The sequence below is a fragment of the Juglans microcarpa x Juglans regia genome, chromosome 3S (assembly GCF_004785595.1).
Source record: "Juglans microcarpa x Juglans regia isolate MS1-56 chromosome 3S, Jm3101_v1.0, whole genome shotgun sequence".
NCBI lineage: Eukaryota > Viridiplantae > Streptophyta > Magnoliopsida > Fagales > Juglandaceae > Juglans > Juglans microcarpa x Juglans regia.
Genome location: NC_054599.1, coordinates 808441 through 823134, shown reverse-complemented (window position 1 = coordinate 823134; position 14694 = coordinate 808441). Strand labels below are relative to the sequence as shown.

At 37.0% G+C, this 14694-nt stretch overlaps 2 protein-coding genes and 1 long non-coding RNA gene across 3 annotated transcripts; 2 read left to right on the top strand and 1 right to left on the bottom strand.

Moving 5' to 3' along the window:
• The first annotated feature begins 1185 nt into the window (after positions 1 to 1185).
• On the top strand, positions 1186 to 2574 carry LOC121258568 (probable membrane-associated kinase regulator 6). Its single transcript, XM_041160103.1, has 2 exons — positions 1186 to 1997; positions 2097 to 2574. The coding sequence occupies exons 1-2, from the start codon at positions 1322 to 1324 to the stop codon at positions 2102 to 2104; spliced, it is 684 nt and encodes a 227-aa protein (XP_041016037.1). The 5' UTR covers positions 1186 to 1321; the 3' UTR covers positions 2105 to 2574.
• Positions 2575 to 4722: 2148 nt separating this feature from the next.
• On the top strand, positions 4723 to 5306 carry LOC121258437. Its single transcript, XR_005939402.1, has 2 exons — positions 4723 to 5124; positions 5214 to 5306. It is a non-coding gene; the product is annotated as an uncharacterized LOC121258437 (long non-coding RNA).
• A 4415-nt stretch (positions 5307 to 9721) lies between these two features.
• Positions 9722 to 14309, bottom strand: LOC121258161 (S-type anion channel SLAH2-like). The gene is made up of 6 exons (XM_041159548.1): positions 14110 to 14309; positions 12830 to 13040; positions 12227 to 12700; positions 10852 to 11622; positions 10485 to 10516; positions 9722 to 10385 (listed from the first exon to the last, which is right to left on the bottom strand). Exons 2-6 carry the CDS (start codon positions 13001 to 13003, stop codon positions 10010 to 10012), a joined length of 1827 nt encoding a protein of 608 aa, XP_041015482.1. The 5' UTR covers positions 13004 to 13040; positions 14110 to 14309; the 3' UTR covers positions 9722 to 10009.
• Positions 14310 to 14694: the final 385 nt, after the last annotated feature.

Genomic DNA, 14694 nt, shown 5'->3' with positions numbered 1-14694 from the left:
CCTAGCTCCATCCACATCGACGCATGTAGCACATATGCCAGCTCCGCCGCGAATCCCTCTAAAAGATCAGCAGCGATTCGGACTATTCGATTCTAGCTATCTGACTATGTTACTATTTTTCCTAACTGAGAATCTAGGAAAAAAGGATATGAAGACCTTCGTCAATGACTCCGGATCAAATGGTTGCAATACTGCTTTCACGAATGCGGATCACAATCACATTTAACAAATCCACCAGTTGGATTTTAAAATAGCTATTGCAAGAGTCCCCTAAGTTTGGGTCCAATTTATTAGTCTCATCGACCGTTTTTATTTTGTTTACTATTGTATGCACTGTGTTTTTTGTGAAGGGATTTTTGTCAGGGTCCCTAGGCCTCTCCTCTTAACATTTTCTTTTTTACTTCAATGCAAGTTTGATTAAAAAAAAAACCAGGGCATTCATCGGCAACTTACCAACTTAATACAATCAAATTAATATCATATCATTGAGGTTGAGCCTTGTCCTGAAGTCGCTAGGATGTAAGCATCATCATATTGGTGAAATCGTCCTTTCAAAATGGTCATACCCACTCCAAAGTTTGGCACAAAAATAACATGAAAAGATGAGGACAAAAGAGAGCAAGCTAAGATAGCCTCATCCAATGGTCGAGAATGAATATAATATTAGGATTACTAGAGGAAAAAAAATTAAATTAATAAAACTGATTGTGCTCTGTTTATTTTCTATTTTAGAGCAGTTAGGAAAATTAATGCAACAAGCATCATGAACCTGCTTCCAATGAACACTGATTTCCTTCTAATTACTTTACTCCTATGAATTATATATAGGTTTATAAGAATTTAAAAGCACGACACTTGATCAATCTCTTCTTATTTTAATTTCTAAGGGTCATGCATGGAGCTGATTCTGTTTCTCATCTCATCTTCATAGTGAAGTTACAAGGAAAAAAACAACGATAAATTGAAAGGAAAAAAAAAAAAAAAAAAAAACAGTGGGGTTAACTATTGATGCAACAGTACATTGACGGGGGGCTCACATTTCTGTTTCTTTTCTCTTTTCTCTTTTTCAATTATTAAAACCCCTTGTCTCTAAGCAAGACATTAGACAACCACACAATCAATTTCGTGGAGAAATAGGAGATGAAATTATTCATATCAAAGATATGTTACATAATACATGATATATAAACGGTAGGAGGGGCCTTTGCTTGCTATAAACCAGCTTGTTCATTTTTCCCTTGCTTGTAGTGTTTATATTTGTTCTTGTTCTTGTTCTTCCTTCCTCGTATTCCTTACATACCTTAATAGGCCGACGACATTCATGGAAGCTTCACATCCTCTTTCAATTGAAAGCTTTTCGTACAGTTGGTTGGTGAACCTGAAACCATCTCTAGATTTAAGCCTAGATAACTCCTTCAGATCTTCACTGGACGCCTCCGATGAAGCTTCTTTCATCGAGATGGACCCAACAATGACAGCCTCCAAGAGATTCTTCAGAAACTCTCAAGATTTCAAGTTTGACTTCCCTATTTCGCAGTCTCCTCTCGCTCTTGTTCATGCAGATGAGCTCTTCTCCGATGGCTATCTTATGCCTCTTTTTGTGGACACCTTGAAGATGGATGCATATTGCGAGGCCAGCTCAGATCATTCCACTTCTGCTCTGCCATCGGCCTATTCCCTGCATGCACCAAAACTCCTTGTTCCTGCAGCTGAAAATAATCCTTACTGCTCTTCCCTTAGAAGGTCATGTCGAAGAATGTCAAAGCACATCTTTCAAAAGTACTTGGATTTTCTTAGGCCATTGCTTCGAAGACTCGGTGGAAACAAATCAAGAAGTTCTAAAGCTGAAGTTGTTGGTAAGAGAGTTAAGAACTGGGCATACTCGTCCAGAACATCTCCTCGAATTAGTGTAGCTTATCCATCGGATCATCGACGCAGATCTTGTGACTCTGAGAGTTCAATTTACGAGGCAGTTCTCCATTGCAAAAGATCCATAGGTATATATAAAACCATATATGTCTTCCTTTCATTCCATAATCATTCAGCAAACATTTTTGGGCACCATTTTAAAATCTTTCTAAACTTTTTCTTTTCAGGAAAATAAATGGTGGGTGTCTTACAAAACAAAGGAATGAAGACCACAAAAGGTATGAAGGGAAGAGGAGGAAGTGGGAAGAAATTATGGGAGCAATCCAAGATACACATGGAAAGAGACCAGAAAATCATCGGCTACTTGTTCTTTGTCCCTTGCCACCATATTTTTGGGATGATAATGCAATGGTTTTGTCCTCCAAGCTGGGATCGAGAAGAGAAGCTGTGTGATGGTCGGCAATGGAAATTCTGGCCTTGAGGTAGAGGAAGGCCGGTACGGTAGATGAGGGCGGGGGTGAGGGAGTGAAAGTTGAAACATTATCATTTTGTACGTATTTTTAATTAATTATGGATGTACGTAGCTTACTACTGCAAATTAACCATTTTTCCTGCCTGGTGTAATCGAGTGGACTTTGATTGAGTGGGAGGTTAATTTCTATTTGTTGTAAGTTTTATTCGAATAAAAGTTAAATTCGTGTTTAATTTCGAGTTATATTTTATATTAAAAAATAATTTATGGAAGCACGAGTTATTTAATTATTTTTACTAATAAAAAAATAATTTATACTTTATCTATATGTTTCTTAATCTGAAACTAGAAAGATTAACCCACTTTACCACTATTCAATGTATAATATTATTGTATCGTTGGTTTTTGTTTTCCCATAAGCTAGACATTTTGACATGATCGATGCTTATTTCTACGCATCGGGCACCATGGTCTCTCTCTCTCGCTCTCTCTTCCTTGTGATCTAAGGAAAAGCTTGCCCATTTTGCAATGCAACAATAATGCTAATAAAAGTTGGAAAAATTAGCTTCGTGATTATATTAAATAATTAATTTTATTAATTGATTAATTAAAAGAAGAGGATGAAGTCATGCGAACAGCTGACCTACTCTCGGAAAAGAAGATAAAAGTACTATAATCTCAGCATTATTACTCTTGTATAAAATGAAAAACTGAACTCTCGTCGTTCCAGAAAAATCATGCATGCATCTTATTAATTACATTTTCCTATGTTTTTTTATTTTTTTTTTATTTTTTTTATTTTTTTATTTTTTAACTAAAAGATCGAATCATCTGACTTTTTCCCCTCCTTTTAAAAAATGGCTCTCCAAATTAAGTTGAACTAGCACTACAAAAAAAACAAGGATTGCCGGCGTTCCATAAGCGCCGGCACTTTGTCATTTACTCAATTCTAATAATCCAACCTTTCAGGTAATGAAAATGGATGACAATGGAAGAAGTGAATTGGGCCATAAAGTCGTAATGCATTCTAAAGGTCCCATGCAAGTTGCCAAAGAATTTAAGCGAATTGTCATCAATGGCACAAAATATCGCACTAGGAATTACGAAAATGGGAAGAAAACTCAGAATTGTGGTGTTAGTGTGTGTACTGAAGATGGCCCTGCTTGGTATGGCCAATTAACACGCATGATTGAGATTATGTATTATGATGGATCTCGATATGTGTTATTCAAATGTGATTGGGCAGACGTTACTAGGGGTAAAGGTTTCAAGGAGGACGAGTTTGGGTTTAGTCTTGTAAATTTTTCTCACCTAGTGCATACTGGTAATCGGATAACTGATGATCCGTTTGTTTTATCTTCCCAAGTATCTCAAGTATATTATGTGGCAGATGAAAGATGTCCAAATTGGGTTGTTGTCGTTAAGACAAAACCAAGAGACGTGTATGACACTGGTGAAGAGGAAGTGACTGACGAGGATGAGGATGAATATTTAGTCAATGAATGTTGTAACACTTCCAACGATGAAGCTATTGAACCTGCTACTGACGATGTTGTGTGGATGCGAAATGACATAGACGGAATGACGATCGAAGCTACTCAATAGTGTTGAGTAAGAAATATATATTTAGACTTTTTAACATGATATCTCTTATAACTTTACTTCTATCTCATATCATGCTCTAAATATTATTATTTCTATTAATTTGCATATATGTAATCTTGTTTTTGTATAGGTACAATGGGTCCAAAAAAGAAGGCAAAGACTATCAGGCCACACTTGCGAAGACAATCTACTTCAATACCAGCTGTTCATAGTGAGACGCAATCATACCCATCTCTTGATAGGGCGGCCCATTCATTACCTTTTGTCGATAGGCCTCCCCCTTCCGTTGATAGGATGGTGGAGTCATCACCTTCTGTAGATTGTCCTTCCCAGCCATCATTATCTTCACAGAAGGGGACCTAACCTTCTACATCGATACAAATGGGAGGCCAACTACCCAGACGTATAGAGATTAACAGAGAGACCCAATCATGCACACTTGTACCAATAGAACCACATTCGGAAGCAGAAAATGTCGACTTGTTTTCCGACATTGGAGATCGTTTTGTTGTCATTGTTGGTATGTTTTTATTTTTCTTACTTCTTATTTATTTTACTATGAATGCACATTTACAAAATAGTAATAATGTCATTAAATCCATTTTTGCAGATAGTAATGGAGGTAGAGTAAAAAGACCATTGCACTCGATTCATGACATTTGGCATCTTCCAGAAGGGGAACGAATTGATATGGAGCTCAATAATCTTGGTCAACCCATCAAAAAGCAAGACTCAAAGGTGGTAAGGTTTGGTGGCCTGATACCGAGAACTAATAAGTTGGTTCCAATAATTTACAAGGATTGGAGGTCGGTGCCTAAAACCATAAAGGAGGAAGCGTGGAGTCTTATAATGGTATAAAACTTGTATTAAACTATTATTATTAATTAAATAGGTATATTTTGAAAATTTTGTTAGAAATCAAGACATATACTTGTGTAAATTTATTTTGACTGTAGGGCAAGTTTAAAGTTCCTGATGACAAATTGGATGCATTCAAAAAATGGATACTGAAGGACCTGGGGAAGAAATGGAAAGACTACAAACACGAATTGAAGAAAAAGTTACTTCATGAAAAAGACACATATGCAGCACAAGTTGTGGCAAGGGCAAGTCCCGATATGGTGGATTTATCGCAACTAGCGGAGTTGGCCAATCTTTGGTTCGATCCAGAATATAAGGTAAAAACGCGCGCATTTCTCTTATTGATTAGAAAGTCAACCAACTAGTTATTCTAATCATAATTCTCATAATTTTTGTGATGTTGTAGTCAAAATGTAATAAAAATAAGGAGTGTCGTAAGAAGCAGTTGGTTGTTCACAGCGGAGGATCAAAAAGTTATGCAAGATATGCCCATGATGCGGTATTTATTTAATTAGTATTTATTTACTATTGAATATTTGTTAGTTATTTGTTTTCAATATATGTGTTTAATATAAAATTTTGGACGCAAAAAAATCAACTGGGACATTGCCAAGTCGAGCCCAGTTGTTTGTCACGACACATAAGAGAAAGGATGGCACCCACTACAATGATGAGACGAGGAAGAAAGTTGTATGTTTTTCAAATTTATTACTTTTTAATTTTAATGGATTTATAAGATGAAGAATGTGTATTTTTTATTATCTATTACAGGCTGAGATGGAGGAACTTTTAACACAGGACATAAGGCCGATAGAAATGGGGTCTGGAGAAACCATGACTTGGGCAACAGATGATGTTTATTCTAAAGTTATGGGCCCAGAACGGCCTGGACGTGTGCGTGGTTTGGGGTTTGGGCCAACTCCTACAAGGCAAACTTGTCAACATTCATTACCAACTTCAACGCAAGAAGATGGTAAATTAAAGGAAGAGCTTGATAAAATGCGGAACGAATTAACTGAATTGCGAAATTTCGTAAACACATTCGTGCATGCACAGGTGAGCACCTCACATATATTTAGTTGATATCAATCAATCTTATTTTGAAAATTTTGAACTCTCATTTGAATTTATTTTCAGGCTTCAAGACAAAATCAAATAGAGAATGAAATGGAAGATAAAGATGAAGAAGAGGAGAATGATGAAGAGGAAGACGAAGAAGAGGAAGATGAAGAAGAGGAAGAGAACGACGAGGACGAGGATTGAGGGGATTATAAGTGAAGAATCTCAAATTATATTAATATTTTAATATTTTAGTTTAATGGTATTTGCAACTTTTTTAATTGAGATAATACTAATGGTTATGTCATATATCTACGTTTGCTCTGTTTTGCTAAGTTGGAATTGGAACGAATTATAAAAGTTTTGAAATCAGGTGTTAGGTGAAGTGGTGAATTATGCATTAGTTTTACTACTCTTTTTGTAAGTTGTGAATCTTAGCAAGATGCCCTTTACTAGTTTGGTTCATGACCCATTCTTTGAATAAATAATTAGTGATTTAAACATAAAAAATTATTATTTAAGTCCCTTGATCAATTGTCGGCTTTTTTTAAAATGCCACCAAAACTATATATTATTACCGGTGTAACAATATAAACGCCGGAACACTACTAATTTACTGGCGTAAAATTAATCAATTGTCGGTATTTTGTTAAACACCGCAAAAGCTATAGATTATTTCCGGCATAATAATATAAACGCGGGAAAACTCAATTATTTACCGGCATAAATTTGATCACTTTTCGGCTTTTTTTTAACGCCGCCAAAACTATATTTTATTACCGGTGTAATAATATAAACGTCGGGAAACAACTAATTTACCGGCGTAAAATTGATATATTTTCGGCATTTTTGTAAACGCCGCCAAAGCTAGATATAATTACCGGCGTAACAATATAAACGCCGGAAAAATCAATTATTTAATTGCGTAAACAATAAGCGCCGGCAATAATATATTTTTACCGGCGCATAAACAACCGCCGATAATATAAACGCCGGTAATTCTTACTTCTTTTGTAGTGTAGGTCCCCCCTCCCCCGTCCCTCAGAAAGATGTTTGATTCTTTGAATATATTGTCATGTTCAGCGACAGCTATCGTTTATATATATTGGCGTCATTCTAAGTAACTGCTACTGCTAGCTAGTCTGGCACTACAAATTCCAATCTCATCATATATATATATATATATGTATATCATTGTACTACAATCATCGTTGTTATGTGCTCGATCTACTACTACTTGTGCTCATGCCCCATGATATATATATCTACAATATTATTTATACTTCACCGATATATAATTAATGACTAAATTAATTATGTTAGTTTGCTGCTTTTGTTCTGATGTACAGTATATTGTTTAGTTAGTTTGGATGTCTGGATTTGGTTTTCAAGTTAGTTTTGAATATGTAACTCCCAGGTGTCGAGATGTAAACATTGTTTTCCTCCGTCATAAGTGAGGACTAATAATAAAATTAGGTTACCGTCCTCTTCTTAAAAAAAAAAAAAGATTAAATTAATGCCTTTTGAAGTTTGAGATCATCACATATATATAATATTGTCATACTCTTACCCCAAAAGTTCATAGGCAACGACATCCCCAATGTAAAAACTTTCTATAAATCAAATACATAATTGCAAGCTAATTTCCCTAGAATTTACTGCATTGTTAACATAATTTTACCGTAGAATGGTGACATATCCTTCTTGCAATAGTATGGTGGTGTCATTTCCTAGCAGCCGTTTTTACAAGATAAACAGAACTTTTAGGACCATTCTGTTTTGATAAGGGTGGATAGCCATAGATGTTCTGCTCTGGGTTCCCTTAGTCATGGGGTCCAGTATGTGACAGGACTTGCTCTTCAAACATGCATGTTGATGTTCTTTATAATCTTGAATTTGCATTGCAATTCGTTCCCCTGAAACCTAAATTCAAGTTTAGGTGGTCCAATGTTATCCAAGTGGGACTGCATGGGAAAGAGAAGTGGCTGAGAGTAAGAAGTTTGTCACATGTGACCTGGCATGCAGGATAGGGAGACATGGAAAAAAAGTGTTGGAAGATAATGCCAAAGTTTGAAAACACTGCTTTTGCATTTCCTTCTACATCTTTTTTTGTCTTACCTGTTGGATTTTCTGCTTCAGTCCGAAGGAAGCACAACCAATTAGCCTTGTTGGAGGGGACCATAGTACCTCAAACATGCTACTTGTCGCTGCTATTGAACCTTGGGTCACTTTAGCTTGTAACAAGACCATAACCAAGTGATAACTCTGCCTGTCCTCGTTACATTGCATAACCTTGCAAGTAGAGGATGTGTGTGTTTCCAAGACAAGTCCTTCAAATGTTGACATGGGAATCAGTGTGCAAAAGACATTCTTGCGGTCCCCTTTCATCTTGAATACACAACAAACACAAAAATTCGACATGGTTTTTGTCACATTGAGAAGGTCTGCCATGGCCAGTGATATATATACTTCTACAAATGTATAACAACCACAAACCATATAACAAAACGCTACACAACTTTTTTCACACTATACCAAGCAGGATCACAACTCATTTACATCGTATATGAGGTAGACCCCCTCTTTCCACTTCCATCAAACCTGACACCTCCTTAGGGGACACTCCTCCGATCTATGCAGACCCTCGAAAGCAAGAGATATAACCGTTTCATTCTTACTGCTGTAAATGACATAGTGTTCTGGACGTACTTGAGTTGTAACATTTGAATTTCTCTTATTATCCAACACAAAACGACTAGATTTTTGTTGTGTTACTTATACATATGGAAGCAACCCATTCCACCGCAGAGAGAGATCGAGCCACAGATAATAATGGGTCTAAAATAAGAACATGTGGAACAAAAATGAAAGAATCAAACTATGTGCTATTCATATGCACCATGAATCTCAGTTTCCATATATCAACTGCTATATATGTCCTTTTTATCCCTAGGAAGTCTAAGTGCATGTCACATAGATTGATCTTGGAAGAAAAAATGAATTAATAAACTGATTATGACGAAGATGTTGAGTTAACCTCCTTGTCAAGAGACTTCAGAAGGCTTCTTTAGAACAACCTGTAGACAGGTTGACCCGAACAGACCAGGGGACCACAACCTTGTTACATGCCCTATGTCGAAAACAATCCTGCCTAAGACCTTTCTTTCAAGTTCAAGGACAATGAATGGTACATATGACTTTTGTGCAGACCTTATATTGCACTTAATATTCATTGCACTAGAACAGGTTCCATATCACAGTTGCTTAGCTTCTGCCATGAAATCTTTTCTCATGGCAGCCTTGTAACATCTATAGCATTAGAAACTCGTACTAGAATCAGGCAATGTGGGTTTTTTTAAAATCCAACATTTGTTTTCCACTCGCAGGCTCTTAAGGACGGCAATTTGCTTCAGGTCATTGGGGTTTGTGTCGAATTTGGGTCATAAAATTAACAATCAACTAATCAGACCTGAATAACTAAATGTATGTGTTAGGTTCAGGTCATTCAAATTCGTGTCAGGTTGTATACAGATCGTAGCACTGAAAATGAAATGATTTTGCCTCCTAAACTACCAAAAGTTTTCTAATAGGCATCTATCTAGTATATTGTCCGAGTTAGTTCCCACCCCATCGTGGTTTAGAATGAAGTGTGTGATCGGTATGCTTAAATCTAATGTTTGCAGTGATAAATCCCAGCAACTGAAATTGCTTTCGTGAACAAATTGAAAAGGCAAACGTAATAGACACTTCATTTCATTTACATACTCTGGTTAAAGATTAAAGTTCCCCATATGAGCAAGCAAGATTCCTTACCATCATACGAAAGTTAGCGCAAATAGAACTACTCAGGAGCCATCGTTCTTTAATTCTTTTGAGCTATAATGGAACATTGTTGCACAAGATATACACTAATAGTGTATTCCCATCAAACCTTCTCCTACAATTTACAACTCAGCTTCTGTTTGAGCATTACTCTCCTCTTACTACTAAATCTTCGATCACTCTGTTACATGTTCCCTGGAACTGCCAAAACCCTTGCTTTTGTTCCTCCCATGTATCAGTAGCGAACGACTCATTGAATAATTTCACAAACCTCTTAACGTTTAAGGCCGTTGAATCACGGGCCTAATAGTGGAAGCTAGCTTAAGACTCTCTACGTCGAGAGCTGGAATATTTTAGAGAGGCTTCTATATCGTTGCTATCTGAGCCTGAAAATTTTAAGAAATTCTCTACATCTCTGGAATCTGAGCTACTATGTCTTAGATGGAACCACTTTCTCATTGTTTTTGGCCTTTTGTCACTGATGGCAATGGCAATGTCATTAGGGAAAAGGTCTCGTAGAACAAAGGCATGCAAAATGGTTGTTATAAGCAGGCCCGTCACTGAAAGCGTAGCAGCGGAAGAGAGTATGACAGATAGAGCTTGGGTCAAGACACTTTTGACTTCATTTGAGTACCTGATGGTTGCAATGGCAGCACCAGTCATTGGAAAAGTGTAGGCCCACCATGCTATTGAGAACCTGTGGATTCAAATAAAATAGAATATCAGAAGGTCTAAAAAAATCAGGTGCACCGATATTACTATCTCAGGTGACAAATACAAGTCAACAGCATCATACTTGAACCCTCTGAAGAAATTGAGCCGAACTGCCTGCAAAAGCACAGAAATATCAAATAGTTCAGAAAACCCATCATGACAAAACAAGGAACAACCCCAAAGCAACATGGTTTAGACTCAAGTATTCCATGATCATCAGTGTTCTGTATTAGAGGGCGGCCATCTTTCTTGCTTGGCTTTATGCTTTGTTAATGTTTTATCAGTCTTCTTCCTCATTGTTCTGCTACCCCCTTAGACCTGATCTATATTCTTCTTTCTATGGGGAAAAAAAAAAAACTATAAAAGATGGCATGCTCAGCCGTACGTGCATGGCAGGGACTTGAAGTGAAAATTTATACTCATTTGCATTAGCGAGGACAGATACTTACCAGTGAGAAATAAAGGAACAGGGAGATGAAGTAAGCAATCCGTGAACCATAATCAAAGGTGCCTTGAATCTTTGCCCATGCCATTGAAGCAACGCTTGGTGCTGCCACAAACAGAAAGAATACCGGATGAAGCTCTTTTGGGAGTGTATCATTTGTTGGAAGTCTCTGGTAGAGAGTTACAAATAGGACCGTGTAGTGAGCCAAACCAATGGCAAAGAAGAAGATAGGACCTTCTTTTAGCCCCATTGATGCACCCAGTAATGCACCAACAAAATTCCCAACTACAGAAAGATGGTTTGAAGGATTTGCGACCTTCGATAGCCTCCTTTGGCCTCCTGACATCCACTGTCCATAGATCTTAATCTCAAGACAGAATATTGGTGCCATGAGAACATACCAAAGAGCTGAAGGCAGGTTGTTAGCAACTAGAGGTGGCACTCCAAGAGCTAAGAACAATAGGGATATCCATGGGGCAAAGAAGAAGTTGATACGTATAGGGTGGTAGTACTCACGCCGAACTGCTTCAAAGTAGAGAATTACTTTTAAAAGGTAGATGGAAGTAACAGTGGCTATAAGAGCAATAGAAATGCACCATAAAACGAGATTTACTGTCAGGCTTATGTGAAGAAATTTTGTGGAGGAAGAGGTGGCCAGGGCTTTCCACATAATTGCCTGGCTGCTAACACCAAGACAGATACCAAATGAAGAGATAGGATAACGTAGAAGAAAGGGCCATATCTTGTCATGAGGAAGCACCATTTCCTCTGAAGCCTGTTAAAAAGAACTGATACTATGACGAAGAAGCACGGAGCACAATTATATACAATATCTGACTATGTGAAATATATAGGTACGTTGCATAGTGACCACAATTATAATAGCATGTAAGGTTAATTTCTTATTCTTTATATACACAACAGTCCCTTAATCATTAGGCACTGGAAGACAGCAGTATAACTTGATTACGCTAGCTGCAACTGACCAAGAGAAATATTTCCTCATAGTTAATCATGTTATGGGGATATAACTTTCAGATTTCTTAGTTGCACCAGCACTCTCCATGCATGGTTAAGCAAACAAGAAAGTTAGAAACTAGGTAAAACACTGACAGGAACAGTAGCACATGATTGGTTTGTTAGATTAGACACACATTGTTTTGATAATTCATGAGGTAAGGCTGGCCTTGTTCAATATAAAATCAAACCTGTAATCTTCATAAAACAAACCTCTTATCAGAATCAAAATTCATTTTAGGAGGATAGCCTGACATCATGAACCATGTTTTTCCCAGATTTGGCCACCCTAAAATGTTGAGAGAATATATATATAACAAGAATTAAAATGTGACTAAATTTTGGGGAAGGAAAACACATACCTTCAGGGTTTCCAGCTCTGGCCCTTCCAAGGCATCGAAGTAGCGGTCCACAGGTAAATTTCTCTCAACTTCTCTACTCTGCACTGTATCATCCTCGGGTCTAGAATCTAGTGTTGGCTTTCCACGCAGTAGTGTGATCTGCCTTTCAAGTCTCCCAGACCATGTTTTGAAAGAATCATATCTCTTGTCCTTCAACCTTCTAATATTTTCGTGATAGGCAAATTGTCCATCATTGATCGACTTATCATATGCAGCGCCTCTTAGCATTGGTTGAAAATGATGTTTTGGCGGTTTTAGTGGTTCAGTCTTGGATACACGAGAATCATGATCTGGAATCCCACGCTTAAAAATGGTTTCGCCACTGAAGATAACTCTTCTTGGAGTCTGTAAGTGAACTCCCCCTGGAGATGAAGGCATGCTGATAGAAATAGACTCCACCCTTTTATGATGGTAGATGGGTTCAGTTTCATCGCCCTGGTTAATCAAAAGTTATTTCAGTTCCCAGGTAATACGCAAAATACAAATATAAAACAGCATGACATGTCGGTGTTTATTAAATATTTTCAGGCATTCTAGTCCTGTGGAAATTGTCCGACAACTTACAGTGGCAGATGGACTGAGAGATTGAGATTCAGTTGACTGATCATTGATATTGATCAAGCTTGCCGAGCTAGCGTCATCAAAGCCGGCCACTTCATTTGATGATATATACTTGATGAGAGATGGAATTTCAGAGGAATTCTCCTGTGCAGAACCCTGATGTATGTCGAATTCCATAATACAACAAAACCTGATCGAGGATTCTTATAAAGTACTGCAAAAATATAAAAAGTTATAGATAATTAACTGATCATGTAGCTCATCATCATGTGTCAGTACTACTTACTATCACAGGCCAATTGATTTACAATTGCTAGCTTCAACCAGGAGTACTGTAGATGCTGCATGGGGTCGTTGAGGAAGTTAAGGAGAATGAAGGAATTGATCAAGTAGCATCTAATAAAAAACTAAAATTCAACTTAACTAATTATTAATTTGATAATTAAATTAATCAGACTTTTTCCCCCCTAGTGATGATCAGTTATCACTTATATAATACTATTTAACGTGTCGGCTGTGATATATCATGAGTGGAACGAGCAAAACAAAAGAACAGAAAATCAAGCAAACACACGCTAGAGAATGATAACGAGAGTCACACTAACTTTTATTGCAATCGGTTCATGTTAATCTATCCACTTTTCAATCATTTACTTTTTAACCCTGCTGATGATGATCTATATATGGCCAAGAATCATAATAAAATTAGATGGATAGGGTTAGGTTAATTTGGGGTTGACCAAAAAGTTTAAATATGATATATATTAGTAAATCTTAATTATTATACATCATTCTCTGATGTTCATGAAATACTATATCATTTTAGTTTCCAATGCCATAGTATTTATGGACAAAAATGATAATAAAAGATGCATGTAATTAATGGGTTCAGGGATAGACTAAAAGACTGAAAAATATTATTCATAAGCTTTTTTAATTATCATTTTCCGATAATGTGACATCGATCATATGATTGGCAGTAAATAGAATATTAAATTTATCAAAATGAAGGAGATAATAAAAAAGGATAATTATTAAAAGGCTTTTGGAAACCATTCCTCCAATCAATTAGATTTATCAAATTGCAAGCATTACTGCCTGCATGCATCCTGCATGATTTCAGTCTCATCCCTTGAATTCTTATTAAAAGAAGCAATCAACCACTGCTGAGTCACTGATCAGGTGACTTTCCAGCTAGGATCGATGTTGAACATAACTACCGACATCTAAATAGGAATGCCGAAAGAGGAATATTTCTGGAATAAAATATTAAGAATCCTAACCTCAAAGCTACTGCTATTGCAAAACTGACATCTACAAAAGCACTTCTTGCTACTCAGGCGGCAGAAACTCCAAGTTGTATTCAATTAGCAGCGAAGATACGGTCACGGCCTTTTCTCTTATCTGGAGCTAGCAGATGATCATGAGTCACAAGAGAAGTTAGAAGAAGAACATATTTAGGTGTAAAGAAAAAAAGGGAACTCGGAAAACGAATAAGTGCATGCATGCAGCTACACAGATCTTCCAAACTTATGATCGAAACAGCAATATATATATATATATATATATAAAGTCTGAAAGCGGGCGGCCATGTGCACGTCAAAAGCAGTACTCATGATCTATGTTGGATAAGTGGGAGAGATAGAAAAATTAAACTATTCCTGCAGCCTTGTCAGAATATGCATGGAAAGTGAACAGATCGAAAGTCTCACGGAATGCAGTGTAATAGAAAGGGACATATGAAAAGGGACAATAACAGTGAAGCTGCCACATGACAGCAATGTGGAAATGCATGGCACAAAGAGGAGCTGCACTGCAGCAGGCCACTCACAATGGCAGTACAACCTATTCACAGCAGCACTACATGA